Source organism: Mustela lutreola, chromosome 7, assembly GCF_030435805.1.
Source record: "Mustela lutreola isolate mMusLut2 chromosome 7, mMusLut2.pri, whole genome shotgun sequence".
Classification (NCBI taxonomy): Eukaryota; Metazoa; Chordata; class Mammalia; order Carnivora; family Mustelidae; genus Mustela; species Mustela lutreola.
Genome location: NC_081296.1, coordinates 152280398 through 152305821, shown reverse-complemented (window position 1 = coordinate 152305821; position 25424 = coordinate 152280398). Strand labels below are relative to the sequence as shown.

General features: G+C 67.8%; 2 protein-coding genes across 6 annotated transcripts in view; one reads left to right on the top strand and one right to left on the bottom strand.

The window, feature by feature from the left end:
• Nucleotides 1-20748, top strand: part of BRF1 (BRF1 RNA polymerase III transcription initiation factor subunit) — a 46044-nt gene extending 25296 nt beyond the window's left edge. For 3 of the 5 annotated variants that reach the window (XM_059183341.1, XM_059183340.1, XM_059183338.1), the window contains 13 exons: nucleotides 4913-5062; nucleotides 6110-6203; nucleotides 6942-7068; nucleotides 7458-7497; nucleotides 7583-7675; nucleotides 11196-11465; nucleotides 12661-12761; nucleotides 13077-13158; nucleotides 13232-13287; nucleotides 14214-14470; nucleotides 15711-15762; nucleotides 16162-16330; nucleotides 16702-20748. In XM_059183341.1, coding sequence (XP_059039324.1) covers nucleotides 4913-5062; nucleotides 6110-6203; nucleotides 6942-7068; nucleotides 7458-7497; nucleotides 7583-7675; nucleotides 11196-11465; nucleotides 12661-12761; nucleotides 13077-13158; nucleotides 13232-13287; nucleotides 14214-14470; nucleotides 15711-15762; nucleotides 16162-16330; nucleotides 16702-16739 — 1529 coding nt within the window. In that variant the 3' untranslated portion in view covers nucleotides 16740-20748. The remainder of the gene's footprint in view (nucleotides 1-4912; nucleotides 5063-6109; nucleotides 6204-6941; nucleotides 7069-7457; nucleotides 7498-7582; nucleotides 7676-11195; nucleotides 11466-12660; nucleotides 12762-13076; nucleotides 13159-13231; nucleotides 13288-14213; nucleotides 14471-15710; nucleotides 15763-16161; nucleotides 16331-16701) is intronic. The other 2 variants (XM_059183337.1, XM_059183342.1) reach the window with 1 other exon arrangement.
• On the bottom strand, nucleotides 1214-3433 carry BTBD6 (BTB domain containing 6). The gene is given in 5 exon segments (XM_059183343.1): nucleotides 1214-1569; nucleotides 1571-2405; nucleotides 2507-2625; nucleotides 2753-2843; nucleotides 3011-3433. Coding segments are annotated over 5 exon segments (1605 nt in total). The 5' UTR covers nucleotides 3373-3433; the 3' UTR covers nucleotides 1214-1371.
• Nucleotides 20749-25424: the final 4676 nt, after the last annotated feature.

Sequence of the window (25424 nt, the reverse complement as noted above, 5' to 3'; positions counted from 1 at the left end):
GAGCTCTGAAAGGGAGCCGAGAGCCCGACGGTTTGGGGGTTACCTCTGGCTTGAATGCAGCGTGCCCGTGGTCAGTCCCTGGCAGGTGTAGAGCAGGCCACAGAGGGAAACAGGCCCCATCTGTCTACTGTCTGGGGAACACAGCCAGTGGCAGATGCTCCGGGGCAGGCAGGACCCCGATGGACGGAGCCGGGGCTTCCCTAGGCTGTTCCACCTTCCCTGGGGGCTTTCCCGAGGGGAGCGTGGTCAGTCGTCAGCGGGGGCCTCGACACGCATATCTCACGGAACAGAGTGCAGCTGGGTAGGGGTGGGCGGGGGGTGCAGGGTGGTCCCCTGGGGCTGGGAAGCCAGGGTCTGGCAGTGTGGGTCAGGAGAGGGGCGCGGCTGCTGAGCTAGGCCAGGCTAGGTCCCCTTCCAAGAGGCCACGTCCCTGTGCCGAGTGACACGGCTCCTCCCTCTGGGGGTCAAGCTGAGGTTTTTCAGAAACAGAGCAACTGTCCAGAGTGTGTGCAGCCTGGGAGGGCCCAGAGAGCCTGTCTTACCCTGAGGCCGGCCTGCACGGGGCCATCTGGGGCCTGCAGCCCGAGGCCGGCAGAGAGCCCCACCGCACCCACCACCCTCAGATCCAGGAGTCCTCCAGTAGGGCTCGGTCCGAGAGGCTGGGAGGCCTCAGGAAGCGCGACGCAAGCAGACACCGGGCCTCTTCCAGAGCATTGCACGCCAGCCCCACGCGGAAGCTGACCGACACCCACAGGGACAGGCGGCCCCCGGGAGGCAGTTTGTTTCGAACCAGGAAGCCTGGCGTAGCTGTGGGGGCTTCTTTGTGTGCTGGAAGGGACGCGCCGTCCACAGGCGTGCGGGAGAGCGTGGGTCTCCGCTTCCCGGTCCCTCGCTCGCTTCTTTCTCGGTGGCTCCTGCTTTGTGGAAACCTTGTTACGGAGACGCAGTTAGATGTGGACTATTTTAGGTGACTTTTCCCAATTTTGGTTTGAAGGGAAGGTTTTAGGTTAAGCGTGGTACCGCCGCAAACTCACGGGCGGGAGGGATGGCAGAGCCCACAAAGCAGGCGGTGTGGGCCCTGCGGGAGGGGCCTGTACGAAGCCTTGTGCCCCCGGGTCCGCCCAGCAGCCAGAACTCAGAACCCCCGGCCCTCGGCGTGCGGGAGAGCCTCTGGCTCCCGCTCCGAACCGCCGCCGACTACGGACAAGAGAGATAGAAAGAAGCGAAGCCTTTAATGATGTCAGTAAGGCAGCCGGCAGGGGACAACGGGGTCGCACCGTCCCCCGCACGTCCCTTCCCGGCGGGGCCGGCCGCAGAGAGAGGCCTCCTCCTGGTGCCTGACCTAGCACGGTCACGCCGCCCCTCAGTCCCTCAGGCGTAGAAGATGAGCTCGGGGATCTGCCCACCCTGCACCCCGGTCCCGTTGGTGCTGTCCGAGGAGCACTGGAACTGGAAGGTCACCTTGCCACACTGCACTTCCGTCATGCCTTCCTGCCCGAAGTAGCTGAGCTCGCTGCCGTCCAGGACGGCGCTGGCTGTGTAGAAGGTGTCCTGCTCCACCTGCACGGGGGTGCTCGAACCACACCGGGAAAGTGCTGCTGGAGCCGTCCGACACGAACCTGGTCCGCTTCTGCGCCAGCACCAGCCCTAGCCGCTTGAGTTCGATCTTGACGCTGTACTCGGCTTTGCCGGCGCTGGAGCCGTACAGGCCCAGCCCCGCGACAAACACCCTCCTGTCCACGGCGAACTGGATGCTGTCGCAGCGCCCGCGGTAGCGCCACTGGTTGCTGCGGTAGGCGGACGACTGGAAGCGGTGGCAGCGCTGCGGGGCCAGGCCCTTCCTCTTGGTCAGGGGGAAGCTGAGCGGGGGCTTGTTGGCTGCCGTGTACCACAGGAAGATGCTGTGGGTCTCCTCCAGGGTCAGGACGTCCGACTGAGCAGCGCCGTTGGCAAACTCCTCCAGGCTCATGGTGGGGATTCGGACCAGGTAGAGGGCGGGCCCCAAAACGTGCCTCTTGTTGCGCGCGGTGACCGGCAAGCCCTGTCTCTTGCACTCTGCCTCGGCCCAGTTGAGCACGGCCTCGAAGACCACCGCCTCCTTGGCGTTGAGGGCCTCCCGAGTCACGATGATTTCCAGCGTCTGCCAGTCGATCTCACAGAAGCCTTCAGACCGCAGAGCCATCTCGGCCTGCGCGTCGATGACCTCCCAGCAGCGCTGGGTCAGCTCCGGCTCCTCAAACAGCCGGCTCTGCGACAGCAGGACACAGGCGTTTTTGGCTTCCAGACTCGTCTCCAGGAAGTTGACGCAGGCTTTCGCTAGAGCGGGGACGATGTACTTCTTGGCAGCGTAGAGAGTGGCCAGCACCGTGTCGGCTTCCAGGTCGATCTCGTCGCTGTACATGTACCTGGGCGGGGGCGGGGGCTGCATCACGGGATGCTCGGGGTGGCCCTGGACAGCGGGAGCACCCACGGCCGCCCCTCCCTGCGCCCCGGGCGGCGCGCTTACTTGAGCAAGATGAGGAAGGCCGCGGGCTCCACGTCGGGGATGTGGATTTCCGACTTCACTTCGGCCAAGTCGCCGTAGAACATGGCGTAGAAGACGGAGCTGCCCACGGCCAGGACGTACTGCAGAGGAGACCCGAGCTGCCCTGAGCCGCGCCCCGCCCCGCCCCCGGCGGAGGCCTGGAAGCCGCGACCCCCCTCCCTCCCAGGTTGGGGAGGGCGCCCCGGGAAGGGCCGGGCGAGCCCTCACCTTGTGGGCGGGCACCCTGCGGGCCGCTCCCGGGGGCCCCACGACGAAGTGCACGTCGGCCATGAGCTCGTTATTGAACATGAGCGCGTTCCTGCAAAGGGCAGATGCGCGGGGCGCGGGGGTCAGGCCGGGGCGCGGCGCGGGAGGTCGGGGCGGGGCGGGGCGGGGCGCGGGGGGGGTCAGGCCGTCGCGGGGGGTCAGGGCGGGGCGGGGCGCGGGGGTCAGGCCGTCGCGGGGGTCAGGCCGGGCCGGGCTCACCGCTCGCGCAGGGTCGGGTGCACCGCCTGCCAGCTGGGGCTCTCCAAGTTGTTGTTGTCCGGCGCGGGCGGCGCGGGCGCGGGCGGCGGCGGGGCGGGCGGCGGGGCGCAGGGCGGGCCCTTCCTGCCCGCGGCGGCGGCGGCGTTGCTGTTGGCGATGTCCGTGGCGGTGGCGGCCGCGGCGCCGGCGGCCGGGTACAGCTCCGCGGCCATCTTCGCGGGCAGGGCGGCCTCCGCGCGCGCCGGCGGGGGACCGAGCGCCCGAGCGCCGCGCCGGGGCCGGGGGGGCGGCTCCGCGAGCACCAGGAGCGCCGTGAGGCACTGCGCCACCCGGCCGTGCAGGCAGGCCAGGGGCAGCAGCATGGGGCCGCCCGCAGCCCGCCCGCCGGCGCGCCCGCAGCCCGCAGCCCGCAGCCCGAGCCCGCAGCAGGGGGCGCCGTCCCGGCCGCCCTCGCCCTGCCGCCCGGCGCCTGCGCGTCACGTCGCGTCACGCCTCTCCGCCGCCCCTACCCCGCCGCGCAGACGACGTGCGCGCTCGCGGCCCGCGCCGCCCCGCCCCTGCCCTCGCGCGGGCGACGTGCGCGCCCCCGCGCCCCCACCCCACCCCCGCCTCCGCTGGCTGCGCGCAGACGCGCGTGCGTGTCGGTGCGGGGCGCGCAGGAGCCCTCGGGAGGCGGGGGTGCGCGCGCCTGGTCGTGCCGCTCGTGTGCGCGCGCTGCCCTGGCCTCCGGGACTGCCCTCGTCCCCCGGGGGCCCTGTCGCCCGCCGGTCGCTCCCGGGGGCCTGCTGGGCGCCCCGGCCGGACCGTCCCTGCGCCCCCGCGGGCTCGCCGCGCTCCACCGGCAGTGCGGCTCCACCTTCACCCCAGGCGGGGGCAGAGAAGGAGCCCGACCCGGAGGGGGATTCGTGACCTGAGCCCAAGTCAGGTCCTTAGCGGAGAGAGCGTCCTCCCCGGCACCCCGGTCCTTGCTGGTCCGCTGAGCCTTTGAGTTTGCAGCACCCGGACAGGCTGTCGGTGAAGGTCGCTGTTTAGAGGCACAGGCCGAGCTGGTCTCTCTGTGGCCAGTCTGCGCTTCGGGCGCTTGAGGCAGAGCGTCCTGGGAGGGCTCTGTGTCCGCGGTGTCTCCAGGCTCTGCTGGCCGCCGCCGGGCTGCAGGGCACTGCCGGTGCCAGCCCACGTGGAGCTTCCAGGGTCTGGAGCTCAGTCCGGTGGCCCCTCGTGGACGTGGACTGATCGGCCCCCCAAAGGAGGGTGCTTGATGTTGGTGGACAGCAGGGTCCTGCCGATCACCACCTGCCCCACACGCCTGCTCTCTGGCTGGCCTGTGGCCCCCTCAGGGAGCTCCCTCTTCAGGCCTCAGCAAGGACTTCCTGACGACCCCATCCAGAGCAAGTCTGGCCTCTGGTGTTCCAACGGCCCCACATGATTGGGTCAGCTGAGGGAGGGAGAGTGTGTGCACGGGTCCCTCCTGAGCTTTCCCCTGCGCGGAAGAGTATGGTCACTTGAGCTGCCCCTGCACCTGCAGACAGCGGGGGGAAGCCGTGGCTTGAGTTTCGGATGGTGAACTCAGCCAGCGAGTGGGGAGCAAGCAGGCTCCGTCCCAGTGGCCATCCGGCAGGTGCCAGACACAGCCGCAGGTGTCGCGTGCGTCCACGAGCACGCGGGTGCCCGTGCAGGCTTAGCGCCCGACCCCTGTGGCTGCTGTGGGAGGGACGGGGCCGCCAGCCCCCACCAAGGGCCGGGAAAGCCATGCAGTTGGAGGAGCAGGAGGGTCACCCCTAGGACGGGTATCCTGCTGGGTGGTGCTGGTGCGCCACCCAGAGCTGGAACACGCATGTTCCATGGGGCCTGGGGGAGGGGGACGCACCCTGGGCGGCACTGAGGCACCCCCGTCTGCGGCAGATCCGTGTCTCTACATCCCGCGCTTTGCTCACCTGCTGGAGTTTGGAGAGAAGAATCACGAGGTGTCCATGACAGCCCTGAGGCTCCTGCAGCGCATGAAGAGAGACTGGATGCACACTGGCCGGCGCCCCTCGGGCCTCTGCGGGGCAGGTAGGACGGGTCAGGAGGCCTGGGGTCAGGAGGGCCAGGTCCTCTTGGGTCTCCCATCGGGCGGGTAGGACTGCATGGGGTCAGCAGGACGGGTCCCCTCGGGTCTCCGTGGGGCAGGTAGGATAGCCCGGGGTCAGGAGCGCCAGGTCCCCTTGGGTCTTTGTGGGGCAGGTGGGACAGCCGGGCTCAGGAGGCCTGGGGTCAGGAGGGTCAGGCCACCTTGGGTTTCTGCCAGCAGGGAGGACAGCCCAGGGTAGGAGGCCCAGGCACCCTCGGGTCTCTGCGGGGCGGGTAGGACGGCCTGGGGTCAGGAGGCCCGGGGTCAGGAGGGTCAGGCTCTGCTGGTTGTGGGGGTTACTGTCTCCAGAGCTGTCCTGTCCCTCGAGGGCTCCCACGAGGCCAGCCCTGTCCCTAGTGCCAAGTCACTACTGTTGACGATCCCTGGCCTTTTGGGCTGGCTCCTTGGCCTCCCAAAGGGTAGCTGATTGGTCTCCCTCTGCGTTTTCTAGCTCTTTCCCTGACGCCTTGGGGTCTGACGTAGCCCTTGGGCCTGGAGTCCTCCCCAGCAGGCCTTTACGCCTGTCTGGTGGCCTCTACTCCAGGACACCCCCACTCCCCAACTCCTGGCTCCGGTCCTTCCTGGGATGCCGAGAGCCTGCGTTCCCGTGCTCCGCGGCACGGGGCCCACTCTGGGCCGTGTTCCCAGAGTCCTTACCTCTGTTGCCAACCGGTGCTTGTTGGGTGTCACCTCAGAGTTCGCTCACCAGCTTTGAGGGGTCCCACGAGGTTCTCAGAAGATGCGTTTTTGTTTTCTGAGTTTGAGACGGAAGGCGCGACGCCGCACTTTCTGACTCTCCGCTGTGGCGTAGTTGCACGCAAAGCAGCACGCGGCTCTCGGGTGTGGGACCTCACGAGCACTGGGCAACGGTCACCGGCCGTGAGACCCCACAGCCCTCCCGGGCAGGACTCCCACTGCCCAGGTCACCACCCTGGCCCGTCCCGAGGCTTGACCTCCCCTGTCCCTTGCCCCGTCGTGCTTCTTTCCAGCACTTCTGGTTGCGGCCAGGATGCATGATTTCCGGAGAACCGTCAAAGAGGTCATCAGCGTGGTCAAGGTGTGTGAGTCCACACTGCGCAAGAGGTAGGTGGCTCTCGGTCGTGGCCTGGGGTTCAGACACCTGCTCTGTGTGCTGACCACACCTGCCTCTGCGGCCCTCCCGTCCACTGGTCTGGCCAGGACCCAGAACGGCCTGGGTCGTCGAGGGGCTGCCCGCCTCTGTCCAGGGTCTTGGTCCATCTTCCTGGCCCCCACCAGCTGCGCCTGCAGTGGCCCTTCTGCCCACACCCCAAGGTAGGTTGGGGTGCACTGAGAGCCCTCCCAGGAAGCCCGGGTGTCCACAAGCCCCCACTCTGGGCTGCGGTGTCTGTGGGGCGGCCGAGCTAGCTGCAGCGTCAGCCGCGGGTGGGCTGGACGGGGTTGTCAGGAGCCCCATCACCGGTCCCTGTCGGGGCCGTTTTCACTCGAATCTGCCACCTGCAAGGTGTTTCTCGTCTGAGATCGTAGCCTGCGGCACTTTCTGAAGCAGATAAAGTATTTTTCACGTTTGATGTCTAGTTCTCTTTGGAAGTTTTTTTGAAATAAGTTTTTTATTCTTAGACGTCTCGCAGGTCGCATGAGACGTGAGTAAGCTCTAGCTGGCGACTACCTAGGGCTGCCGGCTTGGTCTCCTTGCGTCTGGGCCTCCTCTGAGTCTCCCCGTGGGAGCGACCAGTGCGACCTTTCCTCCCTGGGGCCCCGCTGTTGGCCGCGGCGAGGAGGGCTCGTAGCCGAGGGTGGCCGGGCACCGGGCGGCTCTCTCCTGAGGCTTTCTTGTTCCAGGCTGACGGAGTTTGAGGACACGCCCACGAGCCAGCTCACTGTGGACGAGTTCATGAAGATCGACCTGGAGGGGGAGTGCGACCCCCCATCATACACCGCCGGGCAGCGGAAGCTACGCATGAAGCAGGTGAGTGCGCCCCGCGCGGGCGGGCCGGGCCTTGGCCGTGCAGCACGCCGGCATCTTGCGGTGTTACTACGTCTTGTGTCCCGTTTTTACTTTGAAACGGGCCAGGTCGGGTCTGTGTCTCCACGGCATGCAGGGAGAGGTGGGCGGTGCCCCAGCGGTCAGGTGAGGTTAGGGGCTGAGCCCTGGGGGCATGGGACGTGGGGTGCCAGGTCCCTCGATGGCCCCCACATCTTCCCCACAGCCATCAGGGTCAGCCCTGGCTCTGCCCTGGGCGGGCTCAGTACAGTCCAGTTCCTTGGGCGTGGGAGTCGGCGTGTGTCGGGGCTGGGGACCCAAGCGCCGTGCAGCCGCTTCCCCACATGACGACTTTGTTTCCACTGTTGTTTCAGCTCGAACAGGTCCTGTCCAAGAAACTGGAGGACGTCGAAGGTAACCCGCCGGCCTCACCGTGACAGGTGCCTCCGGCCCCTAGAGCAGTGGGTTTGAGCTCAGTGTGCGCGGTCGCCCCCTCCAGGTGAGATCTCCAGCTATCAGGACGCCATCGAGAGCGAGCTGGAGAACAGCCGGCCGAAGGCCAAGGGGACCCTCGCCAGCCTGACCAGAGACGGTGAGCACAGCCGCGTCCCCCACGGCCTCCAGGGGCCGGCCCTGCTCACGTCACCTGCGCCAGGCACTCCCTGCTGGCCAGCCTCTGGCCCTGTTTGCTGCCGCCCCGTGCAGGGCTGCAGGGCCACCCTTCACAGGGTCCCCGCCCTGGACACCACCTGACCCTGACGTGCTGTGCTGAGTGTCCAGCTGCTCCTGGGACTTCTGTGCCCCCAGGTTCTAGCCTTCGGGGAAGCTGGTCCTCAGCACCCAGATCTTCATTCCGGACTGTTCTGCCACTGCCCCCAGAACCCCTTCCTGCGGCCGCCGGCTCCCCGTCGTGGCTCCCACGTAGCCGGGGGCATCGCAGAGCCGCTGTGTCTGTGCACGGGTCTCCGCGCATACGGGGTCTTTCTTGCGCTCCTGGACGCTCCCATGTTGCCTTCCTGCCCAGTCCTCGGGGCCCCGTTTTTAGGTCTGCGCGGGGCCCTGTTGTACGTCTCTCTGGTTCAGCAAGGCCTGTTGCTTACCACCCCTGCCTCGGGCTATCTGGAGGGCAGATGCCGCTGCTCCGTGGCCCAAGCCCCAGCCCAGCGCCCCGTGGACCCACTCCAAGAGTGGACATCTCCCGCCCCGTGGGTGTTCCTGAACCACTCTCTAGGCCAGGCCACCTGCCCGGTGCTGCTGCCCTGAGCAGTGTCCTTCCGCAGTCTTCCGCTGCTGCCAGGTGTGGAAGCCCCAGGTTTCAAAGCCCCAGGTTTCCAGGCCTGCTTCTGTGCGCTCCATCACAGGTCTTCCACGTGAGTGACCGCTGCTTTGTGCTCGCCACCGACGTCCGGCCTGCTGATGTCTCCTGACGCCCAGGCCATGGCCTGGCCCTTCAGCCCCTGCTGAGTGGCAGTGGTGGCCACGGGCATGTGGCCCAGGTGCCTCCCAGGACACGGTGCTGGCTTGGGGCTGGGTGCTACCTTGTCCTGAGAGGGCCGTGCCCACGCACGGTTTTCGCTGGGTGTTGTCTGGGCCATCGGTGAGCGCTTCGACATTTGTGGGGCCCGTGGAGAGCATGTAGGGTTTCCTGGGCTCCATGCGACCTGCCCCCCCGCCCCCGCAGGGACGCCCCAGCCGGGTGGCCCCATGGTCTGTGTGTTCGCTCGTGTCCTTGCGGGGGTGTTTCTGTCTCCCTGGCTCTCTCTGGTCTGTAAGTAGTTACTGGTTCCCCGTGAGTGCCGCGTCTGCACTGCACGGTCATCGCGTCGCCCTGGTGGCTGCGTCGGTGACCCCCCGCTCTCCGCTGCCGCTCTCTGGCCCCCGGAGCCGCTCTGCTCCCTCAGCCCCGCCCGCTCTCTGGCCCCCGGAGCCTCTGCCCGAGGGGTTTGCTCCGGAGTTCGGGGCATGTGAGGGAGCCCGTGGGCCTTGTCAGAGCTCTGTGCTGCCCAGGCTTCTGCTTGTGTTTCCCTTTGAGGCCGAGGCTCCCGATGGGCATATGGTCCGCAGCTGGGGCAGCGCCGTCTGTCTCATGGTCTTGCTCCCAGTGTCCACACCTGTCCTCACGCGTGTCACTGGTGCTGTGCCCCTTGTGGTCTTCTTTGGTTGGGGACACCCGTGAGCCCCTGCATCCCCCAGGGCGTTGCTAGCCCTTCTGGTCCTCACTCTGCCCGGTGATGCCTTGAGGACGGAGGTGGGCAGTGTCCGCTTGCCCGTGTGGCGACTGCTGTGCTCTGACATGGGGGCGTGTGTGCAGCGTGTGCCTCTGTGGTGCCCCAGCCGGAGACTCTTCTCCTCTAGTAGTCGGAGCCCGTTCCCGGCGTGCCTGTGACTCGGGCGGTGTTCTGTGCACCTGGGGAGGCCTGGCTCTGCACCCGTGTCTTCTTACTGCCGTTTCCCGCACAGCACCTGGGTGCACTGCCCCAGCCGTGAGGAAGCCGGCTGGGGGTCTGCCACCAGCGGGTCCCCCCATCTCCTGCCCCAGGCTCAGCTTCCCACACCTGTTCTGACGGGATCGTCGCGGGTGCGCTCCCTCTGCCCGGCTCCGCACGTCTGCTGACCCGGACCTCCTATGGCATGGGACGGCAGACATTTCCTCCTGTCTGGAGTAAGCCCGAAGCTAGGTGGGGTCACCAGCGGCGATGGGACCCAGGAGGCCTGCGTGCCACCCTCCTGCCCGGCTCCCAGGCTCCCTGCCCACACGGTGCTGAAGGGACTGGCCAGGACAGGCGACGTTTCGGGAGAGGCCTGGGGAAGGAAGGAGCACTGTAGCGGCGTGGGGGAGGCTGGTGCTTACATGGGGTGCAGTCGGGTTGTGGAGGTCCCGAGTGGGGGCCCAGGGATGACACGGTCTGACTCAGGCTCAAGGGGCCGGGGGCGGGGAGCAAGGAGGCCAGTGGGGAGGCCGGACTCTGCAGGTGGTCCCGAGGCCCAGCCTGTGGGACAGGAGTGCGGACGTGCAGGGTGCGCGGCTGCTGAGGTCTGGCCCTAGGGCGGGGGCGCCCAGGCGTTGGGGTGGGGGCGCGGCGGGGTACCGGGAAGGGTCATCACCCTGCACGACTTTACTGTGCACGAGGAATCGGACGGCTTTTTGCCCGCGGAGAAAAGTTCACAGAGACGCGTGAGCTCGTGTGAGGCTCCGTGCTTACCGCGAGCGCTCACGCTGGAGAGCAGGGGGAGGCGTTCTGGGGCGAACGTCCTGAATGTTGATCGTTGGAACGTTGGGCGACGTTCACAAGTTTAGTTCGACAAAGTGTGACGCGAAGATGCAGCCCTTGGTGAGTCTCCGCCCCCGGGGCCCCTCGTGCTTTCTGGAGTTCCGCGTCCACGGACAGCATGGCGTGTCTTGACTGCCCTCCGGCTGCCCGGTTCTGGTGGACGGCGCAGGTCGGCGTGTGCAGCCCCTGTCCATGGTGCAGGAGAGGTGGCTGGTCGAGCACGTTTGGGGTGATTCTAGGTTTGGGTCGTTGCACACATGGTGCTGGGAGCGTTTGTGTGCAGGCGTCTGTGTGGATGTGCACGTGGGTGTGTCCGGGCGCACCGAGCCGCAGACTTGCTGGGTCAGCTGCAGGGCACGGGCCCGGGTCTTGGAGAAGCCGCCCCGCCTTCTTCCCGCAGCCGCGCCATGTGCCTTGGTTGGTCGTGTGTTCTCTCGTGGAGCCCTGAGTGTTCCCGGCATGCTGCGGACGCGCACTCATGGGGGACAGAGCTCCCTCGTCTGCCGCGGTCCTGCCGGGGGGCGTGATGGGGGCTGTCCGTGTCCCACTCGGAAGTTTTGCTTGATTCAAAGCTACAAACGTTTTCTGTTGATTCCTGAGGCGTTGGTGCTCTTAGCCGTTGTGTCTGTTTTGAGTGACTTTCTGTGCAGCGTCAGGTGTGGAAGCCCGAGGGCTCCCTGCAGGCACCTGGACGTGGGGCCGCCTCCCGGCAACGCGCGGCTCCGCCTCTTGGCACAGTGGAACGGGTGCCTCCTGCCGCCCTACGGTCGTGTCTGCTGGCACGGGGCGGGGCAGGGCGGCTCCTGCAGGGTTCACGGGTGTGTGGCGTTGCGTCCATAGGCTCCGTGGAGGACTCTGCGTCCAGCTTGTTTGGCGAGGAGGACCCCGAGGACGAGGAGCTGCAGGCCGCCGCCAGCCACCTCAACAAGGACTTCTACCGGGAGCTGCTTGGCGCCGGCGTCTCCTCCAGCTCTGGAGAGGCAGGAGGCCCCGAGGGGGGCAGCCGACCCCCCGCCCTGGAGTCCCTGCTCGGCCCCCTGCCCACGGCGGCCAGCCTGGGCATCTCGGACTCCATCCGGGAGTGCATCTCCTCCCAGAGCCAGGAGCCCAGTGAGTGCTGGGGAGGGTCAAAGGGAAGAGGTTGGGGTGGGGGCTGTGGCCGCGGGCTCTGGGTCCAGGTCACCCCGCCCCTTCTGCGGGGGGAGAGGTGTGCCGCTGGATGTGGCCTCGGGGAGGGCAGGCTGGGAGGACGCTGCCAGCTCCCCCGTGCCAGGTGGAGCGGGCCGTCGCCCACCCCGTGTGTGAGGACACCCTGCTTACCAGCGGGGCTTGCCGCTGCCCCCAGACCCCTCCTGCGCCAGCCCCTGGCTCAGGGCTGGGCCAGACGCGTGCTTGGTTGGGTGGTGGCTGCAGGCTCCTTCCTGCCTGTCCCTCTGCATCTGTCTGAGCTGCCTCTGGGCACAGCCCCACGTGTGGGCAGCCTCACTCGCCGGGCTCCGGTGCCGCAGCGGGGGGGCCTGAGCAGGAAGAAGACCGGTTTGCTTCTGCCGTGTTTGCTGCAGAGAGCGGGTCGTGGCCCTGTGCCAGGACTGGCTCCCCCAAGTACTCCCGGCTGCAGACAGGCCCTGCCTCGCCCCTGGGCGCCCAGGGCTTGGCTCCATGTGCCGGGGCCTCCCCAAGGGTGCTCTGTACATATGTGTATCACACCCCTGTTCTGACAGTGGGACGGACCTGTGCAAAGGCCCTGGGGCCAGGAGAGACCATTCTGCAGGAGCTGAGGGAGTGAGGCAGGGCATGGAGGGTAGGAGCAGTGTGGGGATGCCGGGGGGACCCCTGCTTAGGGCCTGAGTGTAGAGCTGCAGCATGGGGGGTGCTCGGCTGCTGGGTGTGGGCGGGCCACCCGTGGTCAGAGGCTGCCCCCAGCTGCTGGACTTTTTGGCTTGTGCTGTTGACCCGGGGGGATGGGGGGTGGCCAGCAGGGTTTGGGGTGTCCTGAGTGCATCACTGAGGACTGGCTGAGGGCCCATCTCCTGGACCAGTGAGCAGAGAGCCAGACAAGCCACGCTTCCGCACTGAAGGTGCCTGTGTCGTAGGGAGCCTCCAGGTCTGCTGGGGCTAGCGTCGTGTCCTTTCCGCACGCAGCCCTGGGCTGTGAGCCACGCAGTGGCACACAGAGGGGCTGGGCTTGCCGGCAACGAGGGGCTGCCGTCAGCCCTTGGCCAGAGCCCAGGTCCCAGAGGAGGCTGGCTCCTATCCTGGAAGGGGTCCTAAGACCGCCCCGGGACCGTCTGTGCCTGCTCAGCAGAACCCGACCCAAACGCTGCGGCCCTGTGCTTCCCCGTAGCCGGTGCGCGTGGGGACGGAGAGCTGGACCTCAGCGGCATCGACGACTTGGAGATTGACAGGGTGAGCTCCACTGAAACTCTGCACGGTCGGGGCCCCGGGCCGCGGAGCGGGGCACACCCCCTCGCGGCCACATGCCCCTGGAACCCATGTCTGCCCACTCTGGCCGGCCGCCACCCGCTCCTGTGCCCCGCGGGCCGGTGTGTGGACCCGGCCCCGCTCCCAGCCTCGGCAGGGGTGGGCGAGGACAGGCATCGCTGACTGGCTCCCAGTAAGGAGCCCGTGGCCCGCGGGTCAGAGGCCCGCCCCTTGACCGGCCTGTCCCTGGGGAAGCGTGTTGGCAGCCGAGACCTGAGTGTGGCGCTCTGCTCTGCCCAGTACATCCTGAACGAGGCGGAAGCCCGCGTGAAGGCCGAGCTGTGGATGCGGGAGAACGCCGAGTACCTGCGGGAGCAGAGAGGTAAGCGCCTGCCCGCCTGCCGGGGGGCCGGGGCCGCGGGGCCCCTGCTCATCCTGCGGTGGGGGCTTTTCAGAGAAGGAGGCGAGAATCGCGAAGGAGAAGGAGCTGGGGATCTACAAGGAGCACAAGGTAAGGCTCGTCCGGCGCTCGGAGACCCGCCTGCCCCTCCCCCAGTCACACGAGGTCTCCCAGGGTGGCGGCTCCGGCCACGCAGTCCTGCACGGTGCTGGCCTCCCCTTGGACAGATCACCCTCAGCTTTGGGGAGGTCCTTAGGCTGAGTCGGGGCATCGGGACCCCCACTGAAGGCCCTGCCCCAGCTCTGGGATCCCCCCTCTGGGCCCTGGGAAAGCCTGCTTGTCGCAGGTGACCTGTGGGCAGTCACAGAGACACGGCTTGCTGCTTCTGTGTGGCCGGACAGGGACTCTGGCCATGAGGGAGTAGTCGAGCCCCCGAGCAACAAAGGCAGGAGCTGGGCATGCATCCAGTGTGGGTCACTGGTCTGCTTGAGAACCTTTCCGGGGGGTGGGCCTGCAGCTTGGGGTCTGGGCTCGAGGCCTCTAGTAGCGTGGTCAGCAGGCGGGTGGGCAGGGGAGGAGCCGGCAGGAGGCACAGTTCAGGCTTCTGTAGGTGGCACACACCAGGACAAGGTCTCCCCATGCTGGGTGATCTGTCCAGAGCACGGCACCTTGCTCTGCCTTGTTCAGGTGGGGACAGTGTCCAGCGCAGCCAGGTGTCCATATGGTGGGCTTGTGGGTAGCTCCCAGTGCTGCTGCGGGTGACCCCTCCCGAGAGACCTCACACCCTGAGCCCTGCCGTTGGCTCCACAGCAGAGGGATGTAGGCTGCCCCTCACCCCGTCTGAGAGGAGGGGGTCGGAGCCGTCCTTGGGGGGCCTGGACCAGCGCCCTGTACACCTGGGCTCCTGGGGACAGGGCTCCCTGGCAGATGCTGGCTGCCCAGCCCCTCCCCGTCGGGGCCCAGCTAGCAGGGTCCCCACCTCACCCGAGACACCTAGCAGGTCCCCAGGGGGCGGTAACTCCCCTGTTTCTGTTGAGCCCAAGAAGTCCTGTAAGCGACGGGAGCCCATCCAGGCCAGCACAGCTGGGGAGGCCATCGAAAAGATGTTGGAGCAGAAGAAGATCTCCAGCAAGATCAACTACAGCGTGCTCCAGGACCTCAACAGCAAGGGCGGGGGCAGCCTGCGTGGGGGCGGCGCGCAGCCCCAGGAGCGGGCCGGCGCCCGGAAGCTGTCTCGGAGGAAGACGCCCGCAGGCAGGAGTGGGGCTGACCCCGTGAGCAGCGTGGGGAAGAGGTACCGTGCTGGGCGCGGGCAGGGGGCCTGGGGGGTGCGCTCCCCACCCGGATGCTGGGAGCCGACGTCTGGGTCCCCTGCTGCACCTGCGGCCCTGGCCGGCCCGTGTCTGTGTGTGGGGCAGGCGGCTGGGGAGGGGGTCCGACCCTGCAGGCTGTGTTCTGTCTCTGGAGGGGCGAGCCAGCCTCTTTTCCTGGGAGGGTGAGGAGCAGGGAGAGGAGAGCCTCCCCGTTGGCCTCTCCTCCCGCGGCAGGGAGGGCCAGGGCCGAGGACGGCCCCGGGGAGGCATCTCCGGCCGCAGCCGCTCCCTGCCGTCCCCACACACCGCCGCTGAAGCAGACCTCCCAGAACCTTGGCCAGCAGCAGCTGGGCGGCCGCCTGGAGAGCCCCGGGGCAGTACAATTTTAGGTCCCGTTTTAAAAAAACTTATTTTAGGGAGGCAGGGAGAGAGAGCACCCAGAAGCGTGAGTGGGGGAGAGCGGAGGGGAGGAGCCGCGAGGGGACTCAGGCCGGCAGAGCACGGGCTCACCCTCAGCCTGGGGTCCCGACCGGAGCCTTTCGGCCAAGAGTCGGACGCTCCACATGTGGAGCCCCTGGTGCCCCTGAGTTTAGGTTCTTACTTGTCAGACGACAGAGGAGCATCAGATCTGCCCGGGCTTATCTGCCATCGACCGGCGTAGCTTTTGAGCTAAAACTGGCTTTGTTACCAACATTCAAAAGGAAGTTTTCACAGAAAAACCCTGATTTCCAGCTTCGGCAACCACCCCCGTCGCACCCCCGCTCCCAGCTCTGTGCCGCGGCCCCAGGGGGGGTGGTACTCAGGCTTGTTATCACTTGGCCCATGGGGTGGCGACTTGGGGCCCATTGTGCTGTTAGGAGGGCACAGGTGCAGTCACTCACGCACCTCCGTGGGGCACGTACGTGGGGCGTGTGTGCACATAGGACACGCCCTAGCAGAGGGGCACGGGGTGGGCGTGAGCCCCAGCAGAGGGGGCAGAATGCCGACTGGGCCAGGCCGGGTGAGGAGTGCGAGGCCGGGAGGCTCCGCTGGGAGGAGTGACATCAGGGTGAGCGCTGAGGAGGGGGTCGGCTTCTGGGTGTGGGGTCTGGGGGAGCAGAGTCGGGCCAGGCACTCGGTGGCCAGACACACCGCCAGAGACGCCGCCCCTCAGCAGGCCCCTTGTCCCCTGACCCGTGGCTGCAGCCTGGACTGAGGCTGCCACGCTGTGCTCTCTTTCAGGTTGCGGCCGATGGTGTCCACCCAGCCAGCCAAGAGGGCAGCTGTAGGGGAGGTACGTTGTGTGGCCACGGCCCGGGACGGGCCTGGGGACGGTGTCTGTGAGCCACTGAGCAGTCAGCCCATGGCAGGGAGGGAGCGTGGGCTCTCCTGGCCCATGCACAGCGGTCCTTAGGCCCACGGGTGGCAGGAGAGTGGGCCTGAGCCCCAGCCACATGCTGTGGGGCTGGGCCACATCCTCTGGGCAAGGTCCGTGGCCTTGAAATGGAAGCCTCGTGGGTGCTCGTGAGTGTGGACGGGCTGGACAGAGGGGCTGCCTGGGAGCTGCGGGGGCTCCGAAGGCTGGGAAGCGTCCAGGACACGGGAGGGGCCAGTGGGCCTTGGGAGCCAGGCTGGCGCTGTGATGCCGTCCCCCGGGGCAGGCGGCCTCCCAGAGCCTGTGCCCTGGTTGCAGACCTTGCTCCTGAGCTCACCCAGCCTGGGAGCCGAGCCCGTCAGGCCCACAGCGGTGGTGGAGAGTGGGCCTGTGTCCTACCCCCCCGAGGAGGACCCCGACGAGGAGGACCCCGACGAGGAGGACGGAGAGCCCTGCGTCAGCGCCCTGCAGATGATGGGCAGCAGCGGTGAGGGGACCCTGCAGCTGGTTGGGGGTGACACGCCCTGGGTGGGGGCGGGGCTTACTTCCTCGAAAAAGGCACAAATCCTCTGCTCCTGACCAGCCCTAAACTCAGAGCTTTGGGCTTTGAATGAAACCTTCCCTCACTCCGGGCGAGGCTGGGACCGAGATGCAGATCGGTGCGTCCGTGTGGGGAGCCCGAGCGCTGTGAAGGCCGTGGGCTCCAGGCTGCAGGGGGGCTGCCTGGCCGGCGGGAACCAGGCCTCAGGGCCTTGGGGACGGGAAGACAGCACGTGAAGAGGGGCCTGAGCCCCTCCAGGAGGGGCGGCCAGGTGGGCCCCGCCCCAGGGTGTCCACAGCTGTCCTCTGCGCCCGCAGATTACGGCTGTGACGGCGAGGAAGACGAAGGCTACTGAGCCGCAGCCCGCACCACACAGCTCCGCACCTCTGCGGCACTTGCTGCCGGGACCCCGTCTGGAGCACCGTGAGGGGCGTTTGCCCGGCAAGGGGACTGGGCCGGTGTCTGCGCGTCTGGTCCGATGTGGGTCTCATGGCCCAGGAACCTTGGCAGGCGGCACCGTCCTGCCCCACGGGAGGACACTGAGGCATGAGGAGGCCCACTCTGGGAAGTGAGTGCTGGACTCACTGCCCCTGCGGAGCTGGGGGCCTCGGCCCCACCCTTCCCGGGCTGAGAAGTGCTGCACCCAGCCTTCCCACCGCCGTGTCTCCAGCCGGACCGGCCTCTCCTGCACTGGGCATGGCCCAGCCGCCGGTGACCTGAGCCAGCAGTGCTCTCCACAGATGAGGGACCGTCCGTGCCCAGAGGCCGTGGGGTTGCCCTGTGCAGCCTGTGCGGCTGGCCTGACCCTGCCCCGAGCCGGAGTCAGGAGAGCGGGGTCTTGTTTGAGCGGGGCCTGGCTCAGTCTGTAGACAGATGGCAGACCGAGCGTCCTGGCCGCACCACTGCCCTCCCGTCCAGCTAGGGGCCCAGCCCCGCCACTTGAAGGCCCAGGGACCACTCTGAGGGCCTCAGTGTGGACATCGCTGTTCTGGACATGGCCAGGGAGACAGGGCAGGAACTCCTGTCCCTCGAGGCCATAGCCTCGGCCCCCCTGACAGCAGCCAAGCCAGGCCATATCGCCTGCCCAGGGCTCAGCCCTCTGTGTCCAGGCTGGAGTGTGGCCGAGTCTGCAGCAGGGAATCTTGAGGTCCTTGGCTGCACCCGTCCTGGGTTCGGAAGAGCCAGAGCGGGCTGTGCGGTCGGTGGGACAGGAAGACCTACCTGCGCAGACACCCACTGAGGCTGTGGCCTGGACTTCCCGGCCGGGCTCCGTGGCCGGCCCCGGAGGAGGGAGGCCGCAGCAGGGCACCTGGCCCGTGGGGGTGGGAGAGGCACATAGCAGGGCCCTGGCCCCATTGTCAGAAGCACGGTGGGGACGTGGCTCGGGCTTCATCCTCACCCCCCTCACGCCCACCCCCGTAAGAAGTGCCTGAGCCTGTGTGTGGTGTGGGTTGTCCCGGCCGAGGCCCCTCATGGGAGGGAGGACTGAGCCGCAGCGGCTCTTTAGGGAGCCCCAGGCACCGGCTCTGAGGTGTTTGCTGTGCCGTTCAGGGACAGGACCCCCATGTGGAGGGGTAGCTGTGGCTTTGGAAGTGACCAGGTCACCTTCTGGGACCCAGGGCCGCCGGTGCGGCATGGTGTACGTGGCAGGCTTCGAGACAGGGCTCAGTGAGGGGGAGGCGCCTCCGCTGGGAGCCGGGGCCAGAGCGGGTGTCCCGGCAGAGGCTAGTGGGAAAGCTGCACCTGCAAAGCAGGGGAGGGAGGGGGTCCCACGGGGCGTCGGCAGGGGAAGGGGTTTGAGAGAAGAGGCAGGCGCTCAGGGTGGCCGATGGGGCCGAGGCCCGGAGGCGAGGGGACTTCATGGGGAGGAGGCCCGGGGAGGCTGCATGGGCCGGTGGGGCTCTTGGCACGTGAGGTCTGGGGGCGGATGGCAGCGAGCGGGAGTCTGGCTGAAGCAGGAAGGGTCAGGCTCCTACATGGCTTGGAGAGGGGTCAGGTTAGAAGAGCTGGTGAGAAGGACTGTCCCCCGAGAGGGTGTGGTGTGGAGGGGCATGTGGGGTATTCATGCTTGAGTGGTGGTCAAGGTGCTGGTCAGGGGCAAGGCCCAGGCTAGCAGCCGGTAGGGTCCCTCTGGGCCACGGCCCGTATCCTGTGTGCCAGCCACCACGGCCACATGTGTGGGCTTGAGGGGGACACGCAGGCCTGTCTGCGCCTGTCCCACATCTGCGGTTACGGCTGCCGCGGCTAGGACAGGACCTCAGACCCCCACTTCACCTGCTGACCTGTGTTCTTGCGGGGTGGGCGGCAGGAATGGGCACCCTAGAGGCTTGGAGAGCCTGGGCGCCTGGGCCAGGGAGAGGGCCAGGGCCTTTGGGAGCCCTCGGTCCAAGGTCCAAGGGTCAGTGTCCCTGAGATGCTCCAAGGGCCAGGGGCCTGACTCAGGCCGGGTCCAGCCCCGAGGAGGAGCATCGGGCAGCAGCCGGAGCACACGTCCCCCCAGCTGCATGCCATTGCCTGCTGGTGAGACTGCTTCCAGCCTGGGCTCCGCGGCACTCCCTGCGGGCGGGATGCGTGCGGGCCGCCTGCCGGCTTGGACGGCACCACGGGAGGTCAAAGGGCACAGGCGCTGGCGTGTTGGGGGCCTCCCTGGGCCGTGTCCTGACAGCCAGCTCCCTTCTGAGTGCCGAGGCCTGGCCAGCGACCACAGGCTCGTCCTGAGAAGGGCACACGGCGGAGCCAGGGGAGGTGGTGAGGGGGTTCTCAGAGCCCTGGACACCTGTCTGTGCTGACCGTCTGAGGAGCCCATGTCTGCCCGCTGGCATGCCCGTGCCCATCCCTGAGCCTGCAGAGCTGGAACCCGAGGCCAGCACGCAAGTGAGGCTGGGGTCCCTGTGTGGGGGTCCCAGGCAGCAAGCAGGCACGTCCAGCCCCGCGGGCCAGCGGGTCCCCTCCCCGTGTCCTGTAGGGAGGGCTCGCGCACTGGTGGAGCGGGACGGGCGAACCAGCGCCAGCCTGGACGGAGGGCAGCGCGCAAGGACACACCTGTCCCCGCGCAGCTGTGCATGTCCCCACGTGTGCCGCCCTCGTGCTTGTGTGTGCAGCTCCCTGCGCCACACGCATGTCACACACACCATCTGCAGCTACCGGACCCCTCCTTTCTGGGTGCCAGGCCCCGGCAGGCAGGTGGGCTGCAGTGGGGCTGTGGCCCGATGGGGCCTGCTCCCCAGAGAGGAGGGTCACCCAAGACCCAGGGCTCGTGTCTGCGTGCAGCACCCGCTGGTTGCCCATCCCACCCCAAGCCGTGGGGCCTATACCTCCTATCCCCGAGCCCTGGGGGTGGAGCCACAGTTACCCTCTGACAGGGCTGCAGCGGGCAGCTGGGCCATGGCTCCTCCGAGGATGGGGCCAGGTCTGCAGCGGCACCCAGCCCGCCAGCACACTGCCTGGTGCCTCCTCGGCCGTTCCGGGGTGTCCCAGGCAGGCAGCGGGGCCCGGAGGGCGGGAAGAGCTGGGCAGGGGGAGGCTGGGAGGAGTGCTCTCCAGAGCTGTCCCTGGTGACTGACATCTGTGCAGTGGCTCCAAAAGGCCTCCCTCCCACACCTGTCCGACCTGCTGGCCACTGTCACCAGTAACCATGGGCACACCAGCCTGCTCATTCTCCAGCCTCGTGTGTACTGGGCCCACACAACCCGCCCCCCGCCAGGTGCCCTCCTCCGGCCCCACGGTGGCTTCCGGCTTGTTCACGGCCCGAGCAGGAGGTGGGACTGGCGGCCGTCCGTGGGTACCAGCGCAGCCCAAGGGCAGTGGGCTCTGGGGAGGAGGGGCAGGGGTTGGGTATCCCCCAGGGACTGAGGTCCCCGGGGCAGTGTCTGCTCTGTCCGGGGCTGCCTCCAATGCGTCCGGCTCAGGGAACCCAGCGGGAGCCCCATGGGGTCTGCTGGGGTGAGCACCTCCCCTTGGCCATCCCGGAACTGGGCAGCAACACCTCTGTCCGCCGCCTTCTCCTCCCAGGGTCACAGTGTCCCCCTCCGTCCACCTCTGGGAGGTTGCAGCCCTGACAGACTGCGTGGTGGGGAGGCGCTGGCAGGTGCGAGGCTGGCAGTGCGGGGTGGCCGTTGCGGGTATGGGTGCCCAGTCCTTTGTGGATGCAGCTGGGGCCTGGGCACCCCAAGGCTGCAGACAGTCCAGCCGGGCTCTCAGGGACTTGGACTGCAGAGCACACATGCAGCCGCCGGGGGACGGGCCCGGCCAAGTGTCCTGGGCCTCTGCTCAGCTTCCCTGCCCCCTGGCGGCCACTTGCGCACCGTCGGGCGCTACCTTGGGAACGCTGTATTCCCCGAGTAATAAAGACTAGAAGCCTCCAAGTGGGTGTGCGGTCCTTGTCCACAACGTGTCAAGGCCACTAGCATGTCGTTGGAGGGCCTGCCTGGCTGGGCTCCCACCACACAGGCATCCAAGGCTCACCATCTCATACACTGGCCCTGTTCCCCTCCTGGGTCTGAGGACCCCCTTGCCCAGCAAGGCAGCAAAGACTGGCTTGGAGAAAAGGTGACCCAAGCCCCTAGCACTGGGGGTTCAGCAGGAGCCTAGGAATCTGCTAGGCCTCTTGGACCCTCCTCGCAGCCCCAGGCCTGCTGCCTCCCGGACCCTGACCGCCCCTGCATATGCAGCCGTGCCCAGGGCACCGTGGGCACTCAGCCTGCAGCCCCCTGGACGCTGCACCTCAGCTGCCTATGGCCCTAGACAGCCCCGGATTGTGGCCCCCTTCCCCATCCTGCAGCAGGGGTGCCCCAGGACCAGCCAGGCTGTGGGGGTTGGGACACTGCTTGTCCTCTGTCCTGGAGGAGGACTGCTGGTCCTTCCTGTGGCCCCCACCCCCAGCTCCAGCACCAAGAGCCTGCCATCGCCCAGGCCCCATGCGGTCTTCAACAGGACACACACACACACCCCACCCCCACCTGCAGCCTGGCTCCAGGGGGACGCCAGAGGGGCTGGTCGGCTTCTGGGGGAGGGACTCTTGAGTTGGGGCTTCCAAGCTTTGCGTGTGGCCGGCCGGTCAGTGCCTCTCTGCCTACGTGTCGAGAGGGTTGGCTGCTCCCTGGGGAAGCTTGGGCCCCAGCCAGGCTGGCAAGGGGTAGGGTCCAAGGGACAGGCTCCAGAGTCGCAGGCCCTTCAAAGGGTCGTGGGCGGTAGCAGCAGCATGGGGCTCTATGGCTTTCCTGCCAGCAGAGGAACCGGGCTCAGGAAGCCATTGTCCCCATACAATGGACCTGGCTGGGACCTGTGAGGGCAGGGGCTCCAGATTGGTGGAACCTGACCTTGACCCTGATCCACCACCGATAGTCCTCCGCACTCTCTCATGGCCATTGCAGCCAGCCCTGGCCAGGAAAGTGGACAGCTGCTCCCATCCAAGGACTAGTGCACCAGGGAAGGGGTGATGGGTGGCCTGGCACTCATGGAGCAAACTGGCGGGGGTAGGGGGTGCTTTGGAGGAGGCACCCACCAGCCCTGGTCAGCTCGTGGGTGGCCAGGGAGGGACATGTCCCCTTCCACCACAGGGAACAAACTGCTGAGGCCATGGGGACTCAGCCGCTGCCTGGGAGGCCGAAGCTGGACGGAGAGCCGGCCTGCTCTGCCGGGCCGTGCGAGGGCTGCCCTGTCCTGGCCGGGGTGGGTGGGGGGTGCTTCGCACCAGCCTGAGTCATTGGCCAGCCCCCGCCCCCAGCAGAGGTCACGGTGAGTAAGGACATTGTCTGCCAGGTACCAACCCGGTGGGGCCTGGGAAAACAGCTGCCTGGCCCATCGCAGGGGACTAAGATGGTGGCCCCGGCACTGCCTTCAGTAGGGACTCAGGGCTGAGCAGGCCGCTGGCGTACTGTGGCTTGGCCAGGAGGCCGTGGGGCATGAGGCTGGTGTCCCCGTGGTCGCAGGTCCTGGCAGACGGCGCTGCGCCCAGAGCTGGGCCGGGATCAGCACCTGTGCACGTGGGCGCCACACTCAGGTGCACACAGGTGCGTGTCGTGTCGGTCAGGGGAAGATGTCTCCGAGCCCCCCCGCCCCCCACAGCCTGCACTGATGTCCCTGAGCCCTCGCCCCCTCTGGGCTCCCTTCCCCACAGAAGCTTCTCACCAGGAGAGTGTTTGCTCCAGCCACACACAGCTCTGGAGAACCCAGACCTCCTACCCGTCGGTGCACAGAGGAGTTCGTTCAGCCAGTGTTGGCCAAAGCCTCGAAGCCAAGCTTTTATTGGCATTGGCCGTGGGGACCTGGCAGGGATGCGCCTGCGTCTGCGCTGTCGGGAAATCCAGCAGATGGTGGGGGGTTGCTGCTGAGAACAGGTGTGCGACCAGCTGGACCGCTGGACGGATGGGGAGCTCGGGCGGGGTCTGAGCAGGTGGGCTCTTTGGTGGGGGGAGCAGCAGGTTTGGGGATCCAGAGAGTGCGCACAGCTGCTGGTAGGGGAGTCCAAGAAAAGGGGTCGACACCTGGAGCTAGCTCTTCTGCCCGTGGGTGGGTGGGTGGCGTACAAGGTCGCAGTGCAACCCAGGCCTGGCCCTGGGCAGGGCTGATCTTCAACAGACCCCAGCCTGGGGATGGAGGGTTGTGGGGAGGGGGCACGGTGGTCACACGGCCACGACACAGGGCTGGAAGGAACGCGCAGGCACACAAGGCTCTCAGCCATGCAGAGCTCCCCACCAAGCCCACCCTGCTCTGTGGGCTCCACACGGTCTGCGTGGGTCCGAGCCGCTGGGTCCCAGCCAGTAGGCGGCGCTGCGGGACAGTCGCGAAGCCCTGCCTTGCAGGTCTTGTGTGCGCGCTTGTCTGTGTGGGTCGGGGCCCTGAGGAGCCCTGATCCTGGGAGGAAGGAGTCCACCCTGATGGCTGGCCCCTTTGCCGATTACCTTTGCACCAGGTGGTCTCCTGATGCGGGCAGTGCGATCAGACCAAGATGACCGCCCAGACCCTCTCCACTCTCCCCTCAACTTCACTTTCTGTGTCACCTGCAGTGTCCCCAGGCAACCTGGGTGAGGGGGGTTCTTCAGGGGACAGCAGGCTCTGGGTCCCCACTGAGGGTCCAGTGTTTGTGGAAGAGGTGAGATGGGTGTAGGCGTTACCCAGGAATGCTTCCTGGAGGAGGAGACATCCACACTGGGACCCGAAGGAAGAAAAGCTGGTCAAGCCACAGTTGGCCACAGAAGAGGCAGGAAGGCTACCAACCTGGGGTCATTGGTGACAGAGAACCAGGGCGTGGGGGGGATTTGGTAAAAGCTTCTGAGGGTGGGAGTGGTCAGGGTCCCAGAGGATGGGGTGTCAGGTTTCTTGCAGAATGGGGGGGGCTATGGAGCCAGCAGGTGGGAGCCAGGACGTGGCCCAAGAGGTGGGCGGGGGAGAGGATATACTGAGCTCGGTGGGCCCGACCCTGGCCGCTCACCCTACTGGCTTTGGGCAACTTGGGTTTTTGGGGAGGGCAGACAACCCTGGGGGTTGGGGTTGGGGGAGGGGGGACCAACAAGCATTTCCCAAGGGCAGAGCTGGACCCTAAAACATAGGAAGATGGTGGGAGCGCAAGCCTGGGGCTCCTGGGAACAGCCAGGTGCAGGCTTGGGTGAGAGCCTAGGCAGGGGAGGGATGTGTGTACGGGCGGGTAGGGTGTCCCCAGGCCAGGCTCCCGGTGAGTCACTGCTGACCCGTCGTCCCGGCGCCGTGGGGGCCCAGGCTGGGCTGGCCGCAGGAAGCTGATAAAGGGCTGAAGTCAAAAGCCTCCAGGCCTCCCACTTCCTGCAGCCCCAGGCAGGGCACGGTGCTGGGGGAGCGGGGGGACCGGCAAGCATCTCCCCATGCAGCCCCAAGTGTCCACGGCGTGGCCTGGATGGCCCACAAAACCACAGAAATTGTGACCCATGATGCCCAGCTGTGCCTGCGCAGGATGTAGTCGGGGTCGTTGTGGTGGGTGCAGCGAGGTGCAGCAGGGTACAGGTCTGGGGTGTCAGAGCAGGGGCAGCGTGAAAGGGAGGCCGGCTCTGGGGGTGCGGGAGGGCACAGCCGCAGGCCACCGCGGGTGCATGTTTACCTGACCATCAGGCTGCATCCACCTGAGGTCAGGTGTGTGCCGCCAGCCTAGGCTGCGAGGGCTCCGTGTTAACCCAGGTCACCTGGGAGTGGGGAGCTGGGGGAGGCAGGAGGGCCAGCAGGGCGGCTGCCAGGGCTGGTAGGGCGCCCCAGAGCACCGCTCCCGGTGACCGCAGCTGCCACGCAGCCCAGCACTGTCGGGGCGACAGCCCTGTCGAAGGGGCATCACCGGGAGCGCGAGGACACCGGACACCACCCCAGCGGGTGCTCCACCGCCAGGACCTCAGGCCGGCGCCCCACCCCCACCGTCACGCCACCAGCCCAACCTCGGGGGCCTTGGCAGAGTCACCAGGCGCGCGCCCTCCCTGCCGGGGGTGACCCCCGAGGCCACCTTCTCCAAAGCCCCCGCCACCATCGCGGAAGCGCGTGCCCCGCAAGCCAGGCGACGGACGCGCGGAGAGGCGCCCACGTGCCCGAGCCCCAGGGCTCCGGCGGCGTCCGGCTCGCGCGGAAACAGCCCACGTCGCGCGCCCGGTGACAGGCAGGTCCGCGGCCCGGGGGCGGGGCCACCGCGGGGCGGGGCCGCTCTGCCGCGAGCTCGCGGATTGGCCCCCGCGCGGCCGGCAGGGGCGGGGCCGGCCTCCCATTGGCCCGCAGCCGGAGGGGCGGGGCTGCCGCCAGCCGCGCGCGCGGCCGCCGCGGGCCCCGGAGCCGAGCGAGCTCGCGGACGCCGGGGCAGCGCGGAGGTTCGGGCCGGGCCGGGCCGGGCCGAGCCGGGCCGGGCCGGGCGTCCGTCCCCGCGCCGGGGCCGCGGAGCAGGGCCTTATCAGCGCGGGCAGCTGGCGGCCCGTGCGTGCGCGAGCGCCCCGGCCCAATTCAATGGCCATTGTCCGCCGGCGCCTTTGTTCGGGAGGCGGCCACTTCCTGCGGGCCGGGCTGGGCGGGCTGGGCCGCGCGGGCAGGAAACGCT